Source organism: Cibotium barometz, chromosome 22 (assembly GCF_041138505.1).
Source record: "Cibotium barometz isolate CiBa-2024 chromosome 22, ASM4113850v1, whole genome shotgun sequence".
NCBI lineage: Eukaryota > Viridiplantae > Streptophyta > Polypodiopsida > Cyatheales > Cibotiaceae > Cibotium > Cibotium barometz.
In genome coordinates this window covers 10711613-10729150 of record NC_141067.1, presented here as the reverse complement: position 1 = coordinate 10729150, position 17538 = coordinate 10711613, and the positions used below count along the sequence as shown (strand labels likewise).

The following is a 17538-nucleotide window of genomic DNA, read 5'->3' as shown; positions in this document are numbered from 1 at the left end:
AATATTTTAAAGTCATTACTTTCAAATCGTTGACCAAATATTAAAAGGAAAGGGCTTATTCCTAAATTTTTAAAATTTTTGGTGAGAAAACAAATGAGCATTCGCACACTAGATGTCATCATGTACGGACCAAGAAGCACTTGGAAGTGTAATTTTTCTCTACACCAATCTAATTTTTGAAACACTCTATTTTTTACTATTAGATTCAATTTACATTCATGGCTTCCACTAATTGTGATTCTTTTTTTTCATGACATGGAGATGACATTAAAACAAGAATAATAATCTTAAAAAATATCCACTCATCGTATTTTGAATATTGGTATGATTAAGTACATTGTGCTAAAAAGTACACCTACGGTCTATGAGAAGAAACAATAACAGCCAATGATGTGGTAGTTGAAGTGGTGAAGTGTTTGTGTCTTCGGATCGGGAGGTCCTGGGTTCAAGCCCCCAATAGGTGCTCCTCGCCTCTACGGGTGGAAAAGAGGACCTAAGGGCAGGGAAATGCACCTTATACGGGTGGGAAAAAAACGATGACTCTCGAAGGATCTTGAAACAGTAATATTTTTACTTTTTTCCACCATTGATAGTAATATTTGTACTTTTTTCCACTATTGATAGAAAACCTTTGTAGCCCTTGTGATTTGTTGACCCATTGGCATTGAGGTCTGCTCAGGCTTAGGTGAGTGAGTTACTTCAAATTGCATAAAGAAGTTCTATGTTATATGTTGTGTATTTACATGGAACAGTATATGTTATTAAATACATTTGGGGATCAGCCGGATAGCATTATCTATGCTCAATTAGTTATCGATTTCTCGTGATGAGTTTATTGCTCATTATTTGTAGAGCTCTAGAATGTGCAAGCCTCTTACGCAGCAGGCAATTTCAATGCGAGAGAAGCCAGTAGCGAGAGCTAGGCTTTCGTACTCGGCGATGGTTCTCTCCTTGCCGCTGGGCATGCAGGTGAGCATGCACAGGTCCGAAAGGTAAGCCAGCCGGTTGGACCAGCCGCTGCCAACGGGCGAGGTTGGCGACGGGTAGAGAATCTCCGCCACGATCAGCTTCCCCTCCGCCGGAAGAGCGCTGCAGCAGTTCCCAAGGATCTTGCGGCACTGCGCGTCGTCCCAATTATGCAAGATGTTCTGCCACATGCAAGCGCATAGAATGCAATGTTGATCATAAGATTGGGATAATATCAAAGGTTTAAGCTTGGCTATAATATGATTACCTTCATGAAAAGGGCGTCGCCGGATGGCAAGCTCTGGAACATGTCTCCTCCAACGTGCTCCACTCCTGCGTGCAATATACACATCAGTTAGCAATGATGCAATGGAGGTATTGTGAGCGGCTTAACGCAATGCAGGAACTGTGCAAACGCAGGAGCTGTGCACCTGGGTGTGCTGGGGCTGCTCGCACTACGTGAGGCAAGTCGAAATTAACGCCGTGTATGCGAGGATGCTTGTCCACGATCATGGCGATGCAGGAGCCCAGCCCCCCGCCCACGTCCACCACAGTCTTCACACCACCGAAGCCGGTGTAGGCTTCCAGCAAGGGGCCCATGAAGAGCCGGCTGTGGCTCGACATAGCCAGGTTGAAGTCCCTGTTGGAGGCGCTGTCCGTGCGGGCGTTCTCGAACTGGTTGCAGCCGGCATGTGCGCTGGCGAAGGGTATGGATCCCGTCAAGATGGCGTCCGCCAGGTGTGGCCAGCAGTCCATGAAACTCTTCCCTCGCTGCAAGTGGAAATAATGGGCGAGAGAGAGGCCGGCGGCGGCCTGCTGGCCTCCGCCATCCGTCAGCAGGTAGGTGCACATGGGCGTGAGGCCGTATTTTATAGTTGTGTCCACGCGTGGCTCGGACGGTGCGACCGTCCGTGCGCAGGCCGAGGACGTGAGAATGGAGTGGCATGCAAGAACGCGCAGCAGACGATCAAGAGAGTGGGCGGCGTTGGGGTTGGGCACCAGCAGCCCCTTGGCCTGCACCATCTCCTGCACTATTTCGTCGGCGGACATGTCTGCGCTGGCCTTGGCTAGAATGTCCAGCACCTGGAGGTCCATGACTGTGCCCAAAGCCAAGGGCACGCACACAAGGCGGCTCATGCATCGGGCAGCCAGCCATGCTTCTTCCTCACTACAATCAACAATAGCGCCGGCCATTGCTCACTCTTCTGGGGTTCTCTGGGAAAGCTCGTCTTTATAGAAAACGATCCACCCTCAAAGTCAAGCTCATGGACGTAAGAAGTCACACAAATTCTCATTTGTGTGTCACACAAAGTCTGGCCTACTATGATGGAACGTTATCTAGAAAATCAAAGACAACTTACACAAAGTCTTGTGAAAACAAAGACAACTTACACAAAGTCTTGTGTACCTTTTACATATACCTATTTTAATCGGCAATGTGCCAATTCATGCCTTCTCTTCATTGGATAGAATCTATGCTAGTGATTATGGAGATTGGCTTTTCCTTTCTCATTTTGATCATGTTCCTTAACTTTCGAATAGGAAATAGTTCCTTGATGGAACAGAAATTTAAAGCACTATCTTTAGTAATTAACAAGTCTATTATAGGCTCTCTTAGGATTCCCCTCCCCCCCCTTTTTTTTTTGCTTTTAAGAGCTTGTTAGTGTATATACATCCATAAACAAATAAGGGTACTTGGGCAATATAGAGATAATTATTGGATAAACCTTTCTTAAAGATGTTTGCAAGAATAAGTCTTATCTTTCTATTATAAACAAGGCAAGGACTTTTCTTCAGAGAGGCATAGGTGGTTGGAAGTTTTCAAAGAGGAGGATAAATGGTTAACTAAAAGGATCATAATCTTCAATAGATTAGTGTATACTATAAAAGAAGTGTTTGGCCTTGGCAATTTTCTTCTTTGTAATAGATTACGAGTTATTAAAAAAGAGAGAGTCTCCAATTATCAAGGTCTCTGATCCTCAACACTCTATCTTGCTTGGGCTTAGATAGAATTTTTGGGCATACCTATTTCAACCAACAATGTCTATTCATCCATGTCATTGCATACCCATCTTAATCTACACTGTCAATTAATCCATTCCCCTTCATTGAAAATGCTAGTGAGTTTTGATATGTAGGGCGGCTGACGATGAAATATGCTTGATGTCTAGACTATGATCTTGCACTTTACTGGTGTGGTATGACCATGTGGCATCCAAGTGCTGATCATGTTCCTTAATCTCTTTTTTTTTCAATTCTTTATTTCATTCCTTGGGTTTGGCCCAATCTATGAACAAAAATTAGTACTTGGAATACCTTACTTAAGAAACATAAGGACAGCCACACTAAAAAAATGTATAACAATGCACAAGAATCAATATTCTCATTCAAGCCTATATATATAATTACTATATGGAGATCATCTATTGTATTTGATCTTCTAATGTATTTGAGATAATTATTGGACATACCTATTTCAATCAACAATGTCATGGATTATGGGTAATGTAAAGAACAAGTGGATTCTCTAAAAGACCAAGTACGTTCTTTAGGCTTGGAGGTATTGAGTCTTAAGATATCTATTAATCGACTCAATGCTATTATGAAAAAGATGAGCCATATGTTAGAAGCCCGGGTAGTTGCCTAGGGTTTTTGTGAGAGTAATGATGTTTTTACTCAAGGCACAAATTGTATTGTCACTACAAGGGATCGGGCTCATACCCGCGCTCTTAGCCGCTAAAAATGACTTGTGAAAAAAAGTAGCGGGCCCGTGTATCAGCGCGTGTATCATCGCGGCCAGAGACATGCGTGTAAAACCGCGTGTATAGTACCACTCAGACGCGCGTATACACGGGTGTGTAGCCGCGTTCTTTTCACAGACGCGTTGATACACACGGCTATACACGCTTTTTCTTATATTAGACGCTCTTATACACGGGTGTATAGCCGCATCCTGTTCAGTTCCAATGTCCCAGACGCATTTATACACACGTCTATACACGCGTTTGTTTAATTTAGATGCGCTTATACACGAGTAATTGCCAGTTTATACGCATTAATACACTCGTATTTTCCAGGGTATCCGTGTAGATACACGCGAGTTTTAGCAGTTCTGACGCGTTTATACACGCGAACAGAGAGCAAAAAAAAATCCAAGGAGTGCTATTTGGTGCCTGAATACTGTTCCAGCATTCCAGCACCCAATAGCACTCTCTGGTTTTTTTTTTTGTGCATTAGACCATCCCATTAGACCATCCACGAAGAACATATGCACGAGGGAGATTAAGACAACAACGACATGAATGCATACATTGTCATTACACGATTCAAGACAGACATGAATGTAATACTATCGATCAATCAATTCAATATTACTATCAAAATTTCATACATGTATACAAGGGAGTCCATATCTCGAAGTAGCCCATGGCTTGAGTTTACAAAAAAATATTTACAATCACATCCTCAATATGGAATGTGATACTATAAGTCTGAGTACTACTCAGACCCAGATGATGACTCGGTGCTCCCTCCATGCTCAGATGAGCTCACATCGGTCGGAATGTCCGAGGAGTAGTGCTCACGTCCACCCTCTGCAGCGGCGGCCGGTGGATCATCAGCAGCTTGTGCCTGTTCAAGTAATATATAGTATATAAGTATATATATATGCAATTCAATAAACCAAAACCATTCGTTACGAATTTTCAAGTACCTGTCGACCGTATGGTCTCATGGCCATCTCAAACTGCGCGTCCGTAATACGTCCCTCGGCTCTGAAGATGGCCCACGTGTCACGTCTGCTATGCCGGCGAGCATACGCAGTATCGTGGGTTGTGGGCTTCCTCCCCGTAACCCGTCGCTGTATCATAATCAACACAATTTGTAAGATTAAAACAATCATAGAATCAATGAATTAAGTAAACAATCAAATAAAGTGGCAGGATACTTACGAACTCTGCCTCCCATGACTCGACGCCGCCAGATCCGAAATGGTTTGTATATGTTATACTCACGTATTTATTAAAAACTTCTCTAAGAATTACATTGTTATTGAGCTGGGTCTATTTGGAGCAGGGTCACATGTAGATGATTCAAATACCATTATCAAGCGTATGCCCTAGCCATGAAACCATCAAATGATTTTCACAGAAGTCATTAACATAGAGTGTACGTAATATTATTTTTTCCTCTTGAGTAATTTGGGGACGCCTAGGTTACTCTTTAAGAATATTATTTTTTCCTCTTTAAGAATATTATTTTTTCCTCTTGAGTAATTTGGGGACGCCTAGGTTACTCTTGTGTCATGCCGGCTAGGTTAATATCGTGGGTGACACCACTATAAATATTAATACGTGCGGTATATGACGTATGCTTGGGGCCGTCTATGATTATTTCAGTTAGGTTTGTATTGGCAGGGTGATTCCTGGAGTACTTACGCCTAGTAGTCATGAGTTGGTTATGGTTTGTGCCTGTTTAATATAAATGGGATTAATTTAATTATTAATTGGGTTTATATTTTCACGTGAAGAAGATTATGAGGATTGATAAATAATGCCGAGGAGAATGTTTCTTATGCGCATCATATTTATTTTTACAAGCGTAGCTTGTAACCTTAGTAGTTGATTTTTCCATTTTTGATACATTGGAAAAAATACATTTATAATGTTGAGCTTATTAAAGCCTAAAGGCTTTACCCTAGCCCCAATTTTTAAGACACTCTATTTTTGTTGTGAAAGAGTGTCGTGCTCTCTAAAAGCACACTTTGTATATTTTTGGAAACTATGGCTTATTTTTTATGGAAAGCTAATAATAAAAATACTCGTGTGGGGGAAGGCCACGCTCAAGGGGGGGGAAGATTGCACCCAGCCATGTGTTGATGGTGATGTTTTTCTTTCTCTTCCCTTATGTTTTGTTATATGCTTTAATTTTTAATTTAATTCAAGTAGTTGTTTTAATATTTGATATAATTTATGAGTTTTTGATTATTCTCTTCAAGAAGATTAAAGGGTCCCGTGACAGTGGTATCAGAGCTCTGGTGTAATTTAATTTTCTTGAAGGCGGTCAAAAGAGGTGAAAGAGACAAAAACAAAGGTGGTTTTGGTAATTTTCTTGAATTTAAATTAAAGAAGAATACGTTTAGGGATTTTTGTTTATGTATGGATGAAATAAAGCTTGTTTTTAACCATTGGGTAATCAATCTCCATCAATCTATTGCCCAAAGGGTAAAACTAGGTGAAAAACCATTAGTGGGTTTTCCAAAACCATAAAACCACCTTCCTCTTCACTAATCCTCTTCCTAATCCATCTCTATGGATGGGTTTCAAAATTGATAGCCAATCCTGCTTAGCTTTCAAATTGCTAAACCATTGAGGGAGGAAGCAATCTATAATGGACGGTGTATAATTCACCAAGAGCTAATTTATAGAGAAATAAGCACACACGAGTGATCAAACACATTAATCGTTCCCACATTGGATTCACTCCCAATGTCCTCACATACATCACACGTGTCTTAAAGTTGATTGGATTCACTCACAATCGATTTTCCATAATCTTTGCATCCATCAAACGTGTCTTAGAGTTGATCGAATTCACTCACAATCAAACTCCTACATTGGATTCACCCACATTGTTTTCATACGTGTCACACATATTCACAGAGCATACCACACATCTCACACCTATTTGGATTCACTCACAACCAACTAGGGTCACCCTCATCAAAAACTAATTCAAAAGAGTTGAATGGATTCAGTCAATCAAACTCACACATTTCTTACAAGCGTCATATATGTCATAGTTGGTTGGATTCACTCACAACCAAATAATTCTTTAATCACACTTGGATCACACTTGGATCACCCAAAATATTCTTTTCACTTATTAGGTCACCCAATAATAAATTTATTATTGTAACATCCCTCTTGCTTGAGTGAAGAGAGTCAGAATATAATATCCATCACACAGATAGAATCCCTCTCAACACTAGATTGTGATAAGTTATCCGTCATAGATAAGTATCACTTAGATTATCCGTCTCACGGACATCAAAAGAGTATCCTTCACATACACCAATACGAGTATCTTTCACAGACATTAACATGAGTATCTTTCATAGACACCAATACAAGTATCTCTCACAGACACCGATACAAGTATCTCTCATAGACACTAACACAAGTATCTTTCAAAGACACTAACACAAGTATCTTTCAAAGACACTTGGTTAACCTTATTTGAAAATAGAAAAGAGAATAATTTGAAGAAAGTGTTTTAAATGAGGTGTTAAAGTTTAAAGGTTGAATGTGAAATAACAATAAGTTAATACATTCCTTAGTGTGATGAATCGAAAAACTTATGTGCATCATTGTTAGCTCACTCAAGTCCTGATAGTGAATGATCTAATATGTATTTTCTTCCGCATGTAGAAAGTACATATCAATCATTGAAGTATTTTGACTAATATATTTGAATTTAACTATAGTTTTTTTTAAATTGAACAATGCATAAGTATGAGTTTTAGGCTTACCTATCTAGTGGTAGAAATCATGATTGGGAGTACCCTCTTGTTTGGGTTGGTCACCTTTGTCTTTGTCTTCAAACATTTGCGGTCGTGGCTCGATTATTTGTCTTCTTTGGACACTCATATGCATAATGCCCTTCTTTGTCACACCTATAGCACGTAATCACATGAGGCTTTCAATCTCCATTGTTGGTCTTTTTTGTAGCTTCAGTTTTCTTTCCATTTACTTGTGGACCATTGTGCTTCTCTGCTTTATCTTTGTGCTAAAACTTCTCAAAATGTGTAGATTGAGAAGACTAAGGAATATGAGAATCGATCATTGCGGTGTTTCTCGGAAACCCATTTTTCTTTTCGCAATTTGTTGCTAGAGCGATGGCATTGCTAAGAGAATGAGGATGAAACATGTTCACTTCTGCTCTAATAACTAGCTTCAGACGTGCTATGAACTTCCTCCTTTTCTTTTTTCACGCACTTTCTCTATAGCTTTAAGTTGCAATAAAGTTTGCCAAAATGTATCAACATATGCAGATATGTTCTCCTTTTCAAAGCTGTCTAAAAATATCCCATTGTTGTTTGGCTTTTCTCTTATATGACGGAGGTAAGAAATCCTTCTTGATTAGCTTTTGGAATTTCTTTCCATGACTTTGGTTTGAGTTTGCCCTATCTAATAACATTCCACCAAAGAGCTGCATTGCCTATCAAATGACTAGTAGCACATTTAACCTTATCCTTCTCTGAAAAAAACTCTCTAGAAAAGTAATTATCAAGCTGGCTCAACCATGTGAGTATGACATGTGCATCCTTTTTGCCATCATAGTCTTGAAAAGTAAAACCCTTTTGTGCTAATCTTGTGTCCCTTTGGAGACTCTTGAGCTTTGAGAGTAGCTTGCACATTCCTTTGGATAGAGTCCTTTTGTAGATCCTTTTGTAGTAGAAACTTGAGTGCCCTACCGAAGACGACTTAGTGTCCCACTCTTGAGCTTTGAGAGTAGCTTGCACATTCCTTTGGATAGGGTCCTTTTGTAGATCCTTTTGTAGTAGAAACTTGAGTGCCCTACCGAAGACGACTTAGTGTCCCACTCGAATGTGATACAATTATGCTCATAAGAGGTCTCGATGTCATCATGGAGGGCATCCTATGAAGATTTGAACTCAAGACCTCCCCTCCTTGGTGACAAACCCACACTGCACGATGCCACACACTCATTGGCTCGAGCCCAATTCTCCTTAGTAATGGATACAAATCCCATGCAAGTCTTACTAGTTGTACTTAACAGTGGACATGAATGCTTCCACGCTCATCATTATGAAGAGGAACCCTACACAATGGTTGCCTCAATACTCATGCTACAAATCACAAGATGCTTAAGTGGTGGCACAATGTGAGTTGCCTAAATGTTGAATGGTGGTGGGCCTTCAAAGTGAGCCTTTAGAGAATACTTTACCCATTGAGTTGTTTAAGGCAAACTCAAAACTAATATTTTAAAGTCATTACTTTCAAATCGTTGACCAAATATTAAAAGGAAAGGGCTTATTCCTAAATTTTTAAAATTTTTGGTGAGAAAACAAATGAGCATTCGCACACTAGATGTCATCATGTACGGACCAAGAAGCACTTGGAAGTGTAATTTTTCTCTACACCAATCTAATTTTTGAAACACTCTATTTTTTACTATTAGATTCAATTTACATTCATGGCTTCCACTAATTGTGATTCTTTTTTTTCATGACATGGAGATGACATTAAAACAAGAATAATAATCTTAAAAAATATCCACTCATCGTATTTTGAATATTGGTATGATTAAGTACATTGTGCTAAAAAGTACACCTACGGTCTATGAGAAGAAACAATAACAGCCAATGATGTGGTAGTTGAAGTGGTGAAGTGTTTGTGTCTTCGGATCGGGAGGTCCTGGGTTCAAGCCCCCAATAGGTGCTCCTCGCCTCTACGGGTGGAAAAGAGGACCTAAGGGCAGGGAAATGCACCTTATACGGGTGGGAAAAAAACGATGACTCTCGAAGGATCTTGAAACAGTAATATTTTTACTTTTTTCCACCATTGATAGTAATATTTGTACTTTTTTCCACTATTGATAGAAAACCTTTGTAGCCCTTGTGATTTGTTGACCCATTGGCATTGAGGTCTGCTCAGGCTTAGGTGAGTGAGTTACTTCAAATTGCATAAAGAAGTTCTATGTTATATGTTGTGTATTTACATGGAACAGTATATGTTATTAAATACATTTGGGGATCGGCCGGATAGCATTATCTATGCTCAATTAGTTATCGATTTCTCGTGATGAGTTTATTGCTCATTATTTGTAGAGCTCTAGAATGTGCAAGCCTCTTACGCAGCAGGCAATTTCAATGCGAGAGAAGCCAGTAGCGAGAGCTAGGCTTTCGTACTCGGCGATGGTTCTCTCCTTGCCGCTGGGCATGCAGGTGAGCATGCACAGGTCCGAAAGGTAAGCCAGCCGGTCGGACCAGCCGCTGCCAACGGGCGAGGTTGGCGACGGGTAGAGAATCTCCGCCACGATCAGCTTCCCCTCCGCCGGAAGAGCGCTGCAGCAGTTCCCAAGGATCTTGCGGCACTGCGCGTCGTCCCAATTATGCAAGATGTTCTGCCACATGCAAGCGCACAGAATGCAATGTTGATCATAAGATTGGGATAATATCAAAGGTTTAAGCTTGGCTATAATATGATTACCTTCATGAAAAGGGCGTCGCCGGATGGCAAGCTCTGGAACATGTCTCCTCCAACGTGCTCCACTCCTGCGTGCAATATACACATCAGTTAGCAATGATGCAATGGAGGTATTGTGAGCGGCTTAACGCAATGCAGGAACTGTGCAAACGCAGGAGCTGTGCACCTGGGTGTGCTGGGGCTGCTCGCACTACGTGAGGCAAGTCGAAATTAACGCCGTGTATGTGAGGATGCTTGTCCACGATCATGGCGATGCAGGAGCCCAGCCCCCCGCCCACGTCCACCACAGTCTTCACACCACCGAAGCCGGTGTAGGCTTCCAGCAAGGGGCCCATGAAGAGCCGGCTGTGGCTCGACATAGCCAGGTTGAAGTCCCTGTTGGAGGCGCTGTCCGTGCGGGCGTTCTCGAACTGGTTGCAGCCGGCATGTGCGCTGGCGAAGGGTATGGATCCCGTCAAGATGGCGTCCGCCAGGTGTGGCCAGCAGTCCATGAAACTCTTCCCTCGCTGCAAGTGGAAATAATGGGCGAGAGAGAGGCCGGCGGCGGCCTGCTGGCCTCCGCCATCCGTCAGCAGGTAGGTGCACATGGGCGTGAGGCCGTATTTTATAGTTGTGTCCACGCGTGGCTCGGACGGTGCGACCGTCCGTGCGCAGGCCGAGGACGTGAGAATGGAGTGGCATGCAAGAACGCGCAGCAGACGATCAAGAGAGTGGGCGGCGTTGGGGTTGGGCACCAGCAGCCCCTTGGCCTGCACCATCTCCTGCACTATTTCGTCGGCGGACATGTCTGCGCTGGCCTTGGCTAGAATGTCCAGCACCTGGAGGTCCATGACTGTGCCCAAAGCCAAGGGCACGCACACAAGGCGGCTCATGCATCGGGCAGCCAGCCATGCTTCTTCCTCACTACAATCAACAATAGCGCCGGCCATTGCTCACTCTTCTGGGGTTCTCTGGGAAAGCTCGTCTTTATAGAAAACGATCCACCCTCAAAGTCAAGCTCATGGACGTAAGAAGTCACACAAATTCTCATTTGTGTGTCACACAAAGTCTGGCCTACTATGATGGAACGTTATCTAGAAAATCAAAGACAACTTACACAAAGTCTTGTGAAAACAAAGACAACTTACACAAAGTCTTGTGTACCTTTTACATATACCTATTTTAATCGGCAATGTGCCAATTCATGCCTTCTCTTCATTGGATAGAATCTATGCTAGTGATTATGGAGATTGGCTTTTCCTTTCTCATTTTGATCATGTTCCTTAACTTTCGAATAGGAAATAGTTCCTTGATGGAACAGAAATTTAAAGCACTATCTTTAGTAATTAACAAGTCTATTATAGGCTCTCTTAGGATTCCCCTCCCCCCCCTTTTTTTTTTGCTTTTAAGAGCTTGTTAGTGTATATACATCCATAAACAAATAAGGGTACTTGGGCAATATAGAGATAATTATTGGATAAACCTTTCTTAAAGATGTTTGCAAGAATAAGTCTTATCTTTCTATTATAAACAAGGCAAGGACTTTTCTTCAGAGAGGCATAGGTGGTTGGAAGTTTTCAAAGAGGAGGATAAATGGTTAACTAAAAGGATCATAATCTTCAATAGATTAGTGTATACTATAAAAGAAGTGTTTGGCCTTGGCAATTTTCTTCTTTGTAATAGATTACGAGTTATTAAAAAAGAGAGAGTCTCCAATTATCAAGGTCTCTGATCCTCAACACTCTATCTTGCTTGGGCTTAGATAGAATTTTTGGGCATACCTATTTCAACCAACAATGTCTATTCATCCATGTCATTGCATACCCATCTTAATCTACACTGTCAATTAATCCATTCCCCTTCATTGAAAATGCTAGTGAGTTTTGATATGTAGGGCGGTTGACGATGAAATATGCTTGATGTCTAGACTATGATCTTGCACTTTACTGGTGTGGTATGACCATGTGGCATCCAAGTGCTGATCATGTTCCTTAATCTCTTTTTTTTTCAATTCTTTATTTCATTCCTTGGGTTTGGCCCAATCTATGAACAAAAATTAGTACTTGGAATACCTTACTTAAGAAACATAAGGACAGCCACACTAAAAAAATGTATAACAATGCACAAGAATCAATATTCTCATTCAAGCCTATATATATAATTACTATATGGAGATCATCTATTGTATTTGATCTTCTAATGTATTTGAGATAATTATTGGACATACCTATTTCAATCAACAATGTCATGGATTATGGGTAATGTAAAGAACAAGTGGATTCTCTAAAAGACCAAGTACGTTCTTTAGGCTTGGAGGTATTGAGTCTTAAGATATCTATTAATCGACTCAATGCTATTATGAAAAAGATGAGCCATATGTTAGAAGCCCGGGTAGTTGCCTAGGGTTTTTGTGAGAGTAATGATGTTTTTACTCAAGGCACAAATTGTATTGTCACTACAAGGGATCGGGCTCATACCCGCGCTCTTAGCCGCTAAAAATGACTTGTGAAAAAAAGTAGCGGGCCCGTGTATTAGCGCGTGTATCATCGCGGCCAGAGACATGCGTGTAAAACCGCGTGTATAGTACCACTCAGACGCGCGTATACACGGGTGTGTAGCCGCGTTCTTTTCACAGACGCGTTGATACACACGGCTATACACACTTTTTCTTATATTAGACGCTCTTATACACGGGTGTATAGCCGCATCCTGTTCAGTTCCAATGTCCCAGATGCATTTATACACACGTCTATACACGCGTTTGTTTAATTTAGATGCGCTTATACACGCGTAATTGCCAGTTTATACGCATTAATACACGCATATTTTCCAGGGTATCCGCGTAGATACACGCGAGTTTTAGCAGTTCTGACGCGTTTATACACGCGAACAGAGAGCCAAAAAAAATCCAGAGAGTGCTATTTGGTGCCTGAATACTGTTCCAGCATTCCAGCACCCAATAGCACTCTCTGGTTTTTTTTTTTGTGCATTAGACCATCCCATTAGACCATCCACGAAGAACATATGCACGAGGGAGATTAAGACAAGAACGACATGAATGCATACATTGTCATTACACGATTCAAGACAGACATGAATGTAATACTATCGATCAATCAATTCAATATTACTATCAAAATTTCATACATGTATACAAGGGAGTCCATATCTCGAAGTAGCCCATGGCTTGAGTTTACAAAAAAATATTTACAATCACATCCTCAATATGGAATGTGATACTATAAGTCTGAGTACTACTCAGACCCAGATGATGACTCGGTGCTCCCTCCATGCTCAGATGAGCTCACATCGGTCGGAATGTCCGAGGAGTAGTGCTCACGTCCACCCTCTGCAGCGGCGGCCGGTGGATCATCAGCAGCTTGTGCCTGTTCAAGTAATATATAGTATATAAGTATATATATATGCAATTCAATAAACCAAAACCATTCGTTACGAATTTTCAAGTACCTGTCGACCGTATGGTCTCATGGCCATCTCAAACTGCGCGTCCGTAATACGTCCCTCGGCTCTGAAGATGGCCCACGTGTCACGTCTGCTATGCCGGCGAGCATACGCAGTATCGTGGGTTGTGGGCTTCCTCCCCGTAACCCGTCGCTGTATCATAATCAACACAATTTGTAAGATTAAAACAATCATAGAATCAATGAATTAAGTAAACAATCAAATAAAGTGGCAGGATACTTACGAACTCTGCCTCCCATGACTCGACGCCGCCAGATCCGAAATGGTTTGTATATGTTATACTCACGTATTTATTAAAAACTTCTCTAAGAATTACATTGTTATTGAGCTGGGTCTATTTGGAGCAGGGTCACATGTAGATGATTCAAATACCATTATCAAGCGTATGCCCTAGCCATGAAACCATCAAATGATTTTCACAGAAGTCATTAACATAGAGTGTACGTAATATTATTTTTTCCTCTTGAGTAATTTGGGGACGCCTAGGTTACTCTTTAAGAATATTATTTTTTCCTCTTTAAGAATATTATTTTTTCCTCTTGAGTAATTTGGGGACGCCTAGGTTACTCTTGTGTCATGCCGGCTAGGTTAATATCGTGGGTGACACCACTATAAATATTAATACGTGCGGTATATGACGTATGCTTGGGGCCGTCTATGATTATTTCAGTTAGGTTTGTATTGGCAGGGTGATTCCTGGAGTACTTACGCCTAGTAGTCATGAGTTGGTTATGGTTTGTGCCTGTTTAATATAAATGGGATTAATTTAATTATTAATTGGGTTTATATTTTCACGTGAAGAAGATTATGAGGATTGATAAATAATGCCGAGGAGAATGTTTCTTATGCGCATCATATTTATTTTTACAAGCGTAGCTTGTAACCTTAGTAGTTGATTTTTCCATTTTTTATACATTGAAAAAAATACATTTATAATGTTGAACTTATTAAAGCCTAAAGGCTTTACCCTAGCCCCAATTTTTAAGACACTCTATTTTTGTTGTGAAAGAGTGTCGTGCTCTCTAAAAGCACACTTTGTATATTTTTGGAAACTATGGCTTATTTTTTATGGAAAGCTAATAATAAAAATACTCGTGTGGGGGAAGGCCACGCTCAAGGGGGGGGAAGATTGCACCCAGCCATGTGTTGATGGTGATGTTTTTCTTTCTCTTCCCTTATGTTTTGTTATATGCTTTAATTTTTAATTTAATTCAAGTAGTTGTTTTAATATTTGATATAATTTATGAGTTTTTGATTATTCTCTTCAAGAAGATTAAAGGGTCCCGTGACAGTGGTATCAGAGCTCTGGTGTAATTTAATTTTCTTGAAGGCGGTCAAAAGAGGTGAAAGAGACAAAAACAAAGGTGGTTTTGGTAATTTTCTTGAATTTAAATTAAAGAAGAATACGTTTAGGGATTTTTGTTTATGTATGGATGAAATAAAGCTTGTTTTTAACCATTGGGTAATCAATCTCCATCAATCTATTGCCCAAAGGGTAAAACTAGGTGGAAAACCATTAGTGGGTTTTCCAAAACCATAAAACCACCTTCCTCTTCACTAATCCTCTTCCTAATCCATCTCTATGGATGGGTTTCAAAATTGATAGCCAATCGTGCTTAGCTTTCAAATTGCTAAACCATTGAGGGAGGAAGCAATCTATAATGGACGGTGTATAATTCACCAAGAGCTAATTTATAGAGAAATAAGCACACACGAGTGATCAAACACATTAATCGTTCCCACATTGGATTCACTCCCAATGTCCTCACATACATCACACGTGTCTTAAAGTTGATTGGATTCACTCACAATCGATTTTCCATAATCTTTGCATCCATTAAACGTGTCTTAGAGTTGATCGAATTCACTCACAATCAAACTCCTACATTGGATTCACCCACATTGTTTTCATACGTGTCACACATATTCACAGAGCATACCACACATCTCACACCTATTTGGATTCACTCACAACCAACTAGGGTCACCCTCATCAAAAACTAATTCAAAAGAGTTGAATGGATTCAGTCAATCAAACTCACACATTTCTTACAAGCGTCATATATGTCATAGTTGGTTGGATTCACTCACAACCAAATAATTCTTTAATCACACTTGGATCACACTTGGATCACCCAAAATATTCTTTTCACTTATTAGGTGACCCAATAATAAATTTATTATTGTAACATCCCTCTTGCTTGAGTGAAGAGAGTCAGAATATAATATCCATCACACAAATAGAATCCCTCTCAACACTAGATTGTGATAAGTTATCCGTCATAGATAAGTATCACTTAGATTATCCATCTCACGGACATCAAAAGAGTATCCTTCACATACACCAATACGAGTATCTTTCATAGACATTAACATGAGTATCTTTCATAGACACCAATACAAGTATCTCTCACAGACACCGATACAAGTATCTCTCATAGACACTAACACAAGTATCTTTCAAAGACACTAACACAAGTATCTTTCAAAGACACTAACACAAGTATCTTTCAAAGACACTTGGTTAACCTTATTTGAAAATAGAAAAGAGAATAATTTGAAGAAAGTGTTTCAAATGAGGTGTTAAAGTTTAAAGGTTGAATGTGAAATAACAATAAGTTCATACATTCTTTAGTGTGATGAATCGAAAAACTTATGTGCATCATTGTTAGCTCACTCAAGTCCTGATAGTGAATGATCTAATATGTATTTTCTTCCGCATGTAGAAAGTACATATCAATCATTGAAGTATTTTGACTAATATATTTGAATTTAACTATAGTTTTTTTTAAATTGAACAATGCATAAGTATGAGTTTTAGGCTTACCTATCTAGTGGTAGAAATCATGATTGGGAGTACCCTCTTGTTTGGGTTGGTCACCTTTGTCTTTGTCTTCAACCATTTGCGGTCGTGGCTCGATTATTTGTCTTCTTTGGACACTCATATGCATAATGCCCTTCTTTGTCACACCTATAGCACGTAATCACATGAGGCTTTCAATCTCCATTGTTGGTCTTTTTTGTAGCTTCAGTTTTCTTTCCATTTACTTGTGGACCATTGTGCTTCTCTGCTTTATCTTTGTGCTAAAACTTCTCAAAATGTGTAGATTGAGAAGACTAAGGAATATGAGAATCGATCATTGCGGTGTTTCTCGGAAACCCATTTTTCTTTTCGCAATTTGTTGCTAGAGCGATGGCATTGCTAAGAGAATGAGGATGAAACATGTTCACTTCTGCTCTAATAACTAGCTTCAGACCTGCTATGAACTTCCTCCTTTTCTTTTTTCACGCACTTTCTCTATAGCTTTAAGTTGCAATAAAGTTTGCCAAAATGTATCAACATATGCAGATATGTTCTCCTTTTCAAAGCTGTCTAAAAATATCCCATTGTTGTTTGGCTTTTCTCTTATATGACGGAGGTAAGAAATCCTTCTTGATTAGCTTTTGGAATTTCTTTCCATGACTTTGGTTTGAGTTTGCCCTATCTAATAACATTCCACCAAAGAGCTGCATTGCCTATCAAATGACTAGTAGCACATTTAACCTTATCCTTCTCTGAAAAAAACTCTCTAGAAAAGTAATTATCAAGCTCGCTCAACCATGTGAGTATGACATGTGCATCCTTTTTGCCATCATAGTCTTGAAAAGTAAAACCCTTTTGTGCTAATCTTGTGTCCCTTTGGAGACTCTTGAGCTTTGAGAGTAGCTTGCACATTCCTTTGGATAGAGTCCTTTTGTAGATCCTTTTGTAGTAGAAACTTGAGTGCCCTACCGAAGACGACTTAGTGTCCCACTCTTGAGCTTTGAGAGTAGCTTGCACATTCCTTTGGATAGGGTCCTTTTGTAGATCCTTTTGTAGTAGAAACTTGAGTGCCCTACC

The 17538-nt window shown here is 40.2% G+C and overlaps 2 protein-coding genes across 2 annotated transcripts; both read right to left on the bottom strand.

The window, feature by feature from the left end:
* Nucleotides 1-787: 787 nt before the first annotated feature.
* On the bottom strand, nt 788-2157 carry LOC147626265 (desmethyl-yatein O-methyltransferase-like). Its single transcript, XM_086816905.1, has 3 exons — nt 1398-2157; nt 1235-1299; nt 788-1148 (listed from the first exon to the last, which is right to left on the bottom strand). The coding sequence occupies exons 1-3, from the start codon at nt 2101-2103 to the stop codon at nt 843-845; spliced, it is 1077 nt and encodes a 358-aa protein (XP_086673031.1). The 5' UTR covers nt 2104-2157; the 3' UTR covers nt 788-842.
* A 7512-nt stretch (nt 2158-9669) lies between these two features.
* Nucleotides 9670-11122, bottom strand: LOC147626264 (desmethyl-yatein O-methyltransferase-like). Its single transcript, XM_086816904.1, has 3 exons — nt 10363-11122; nt 10200-10264; nt 9670-10113 (listed from the first exon to the last, which is right to left on the bottom strand). The coding sequence occupies exons 1-3, from the start codon at nt 11066-11068 to the stop codon at nt 9808-9810; spliced, it is 1077 nt and encodes a 358-aa protein (XP_086673030.1). The 5' UTR covers nt 11069-11122; the 3' UTR covers nt 9670-9807.
* Nucleotides 11123-17538: the final 6416 nt, after the last annotated feature.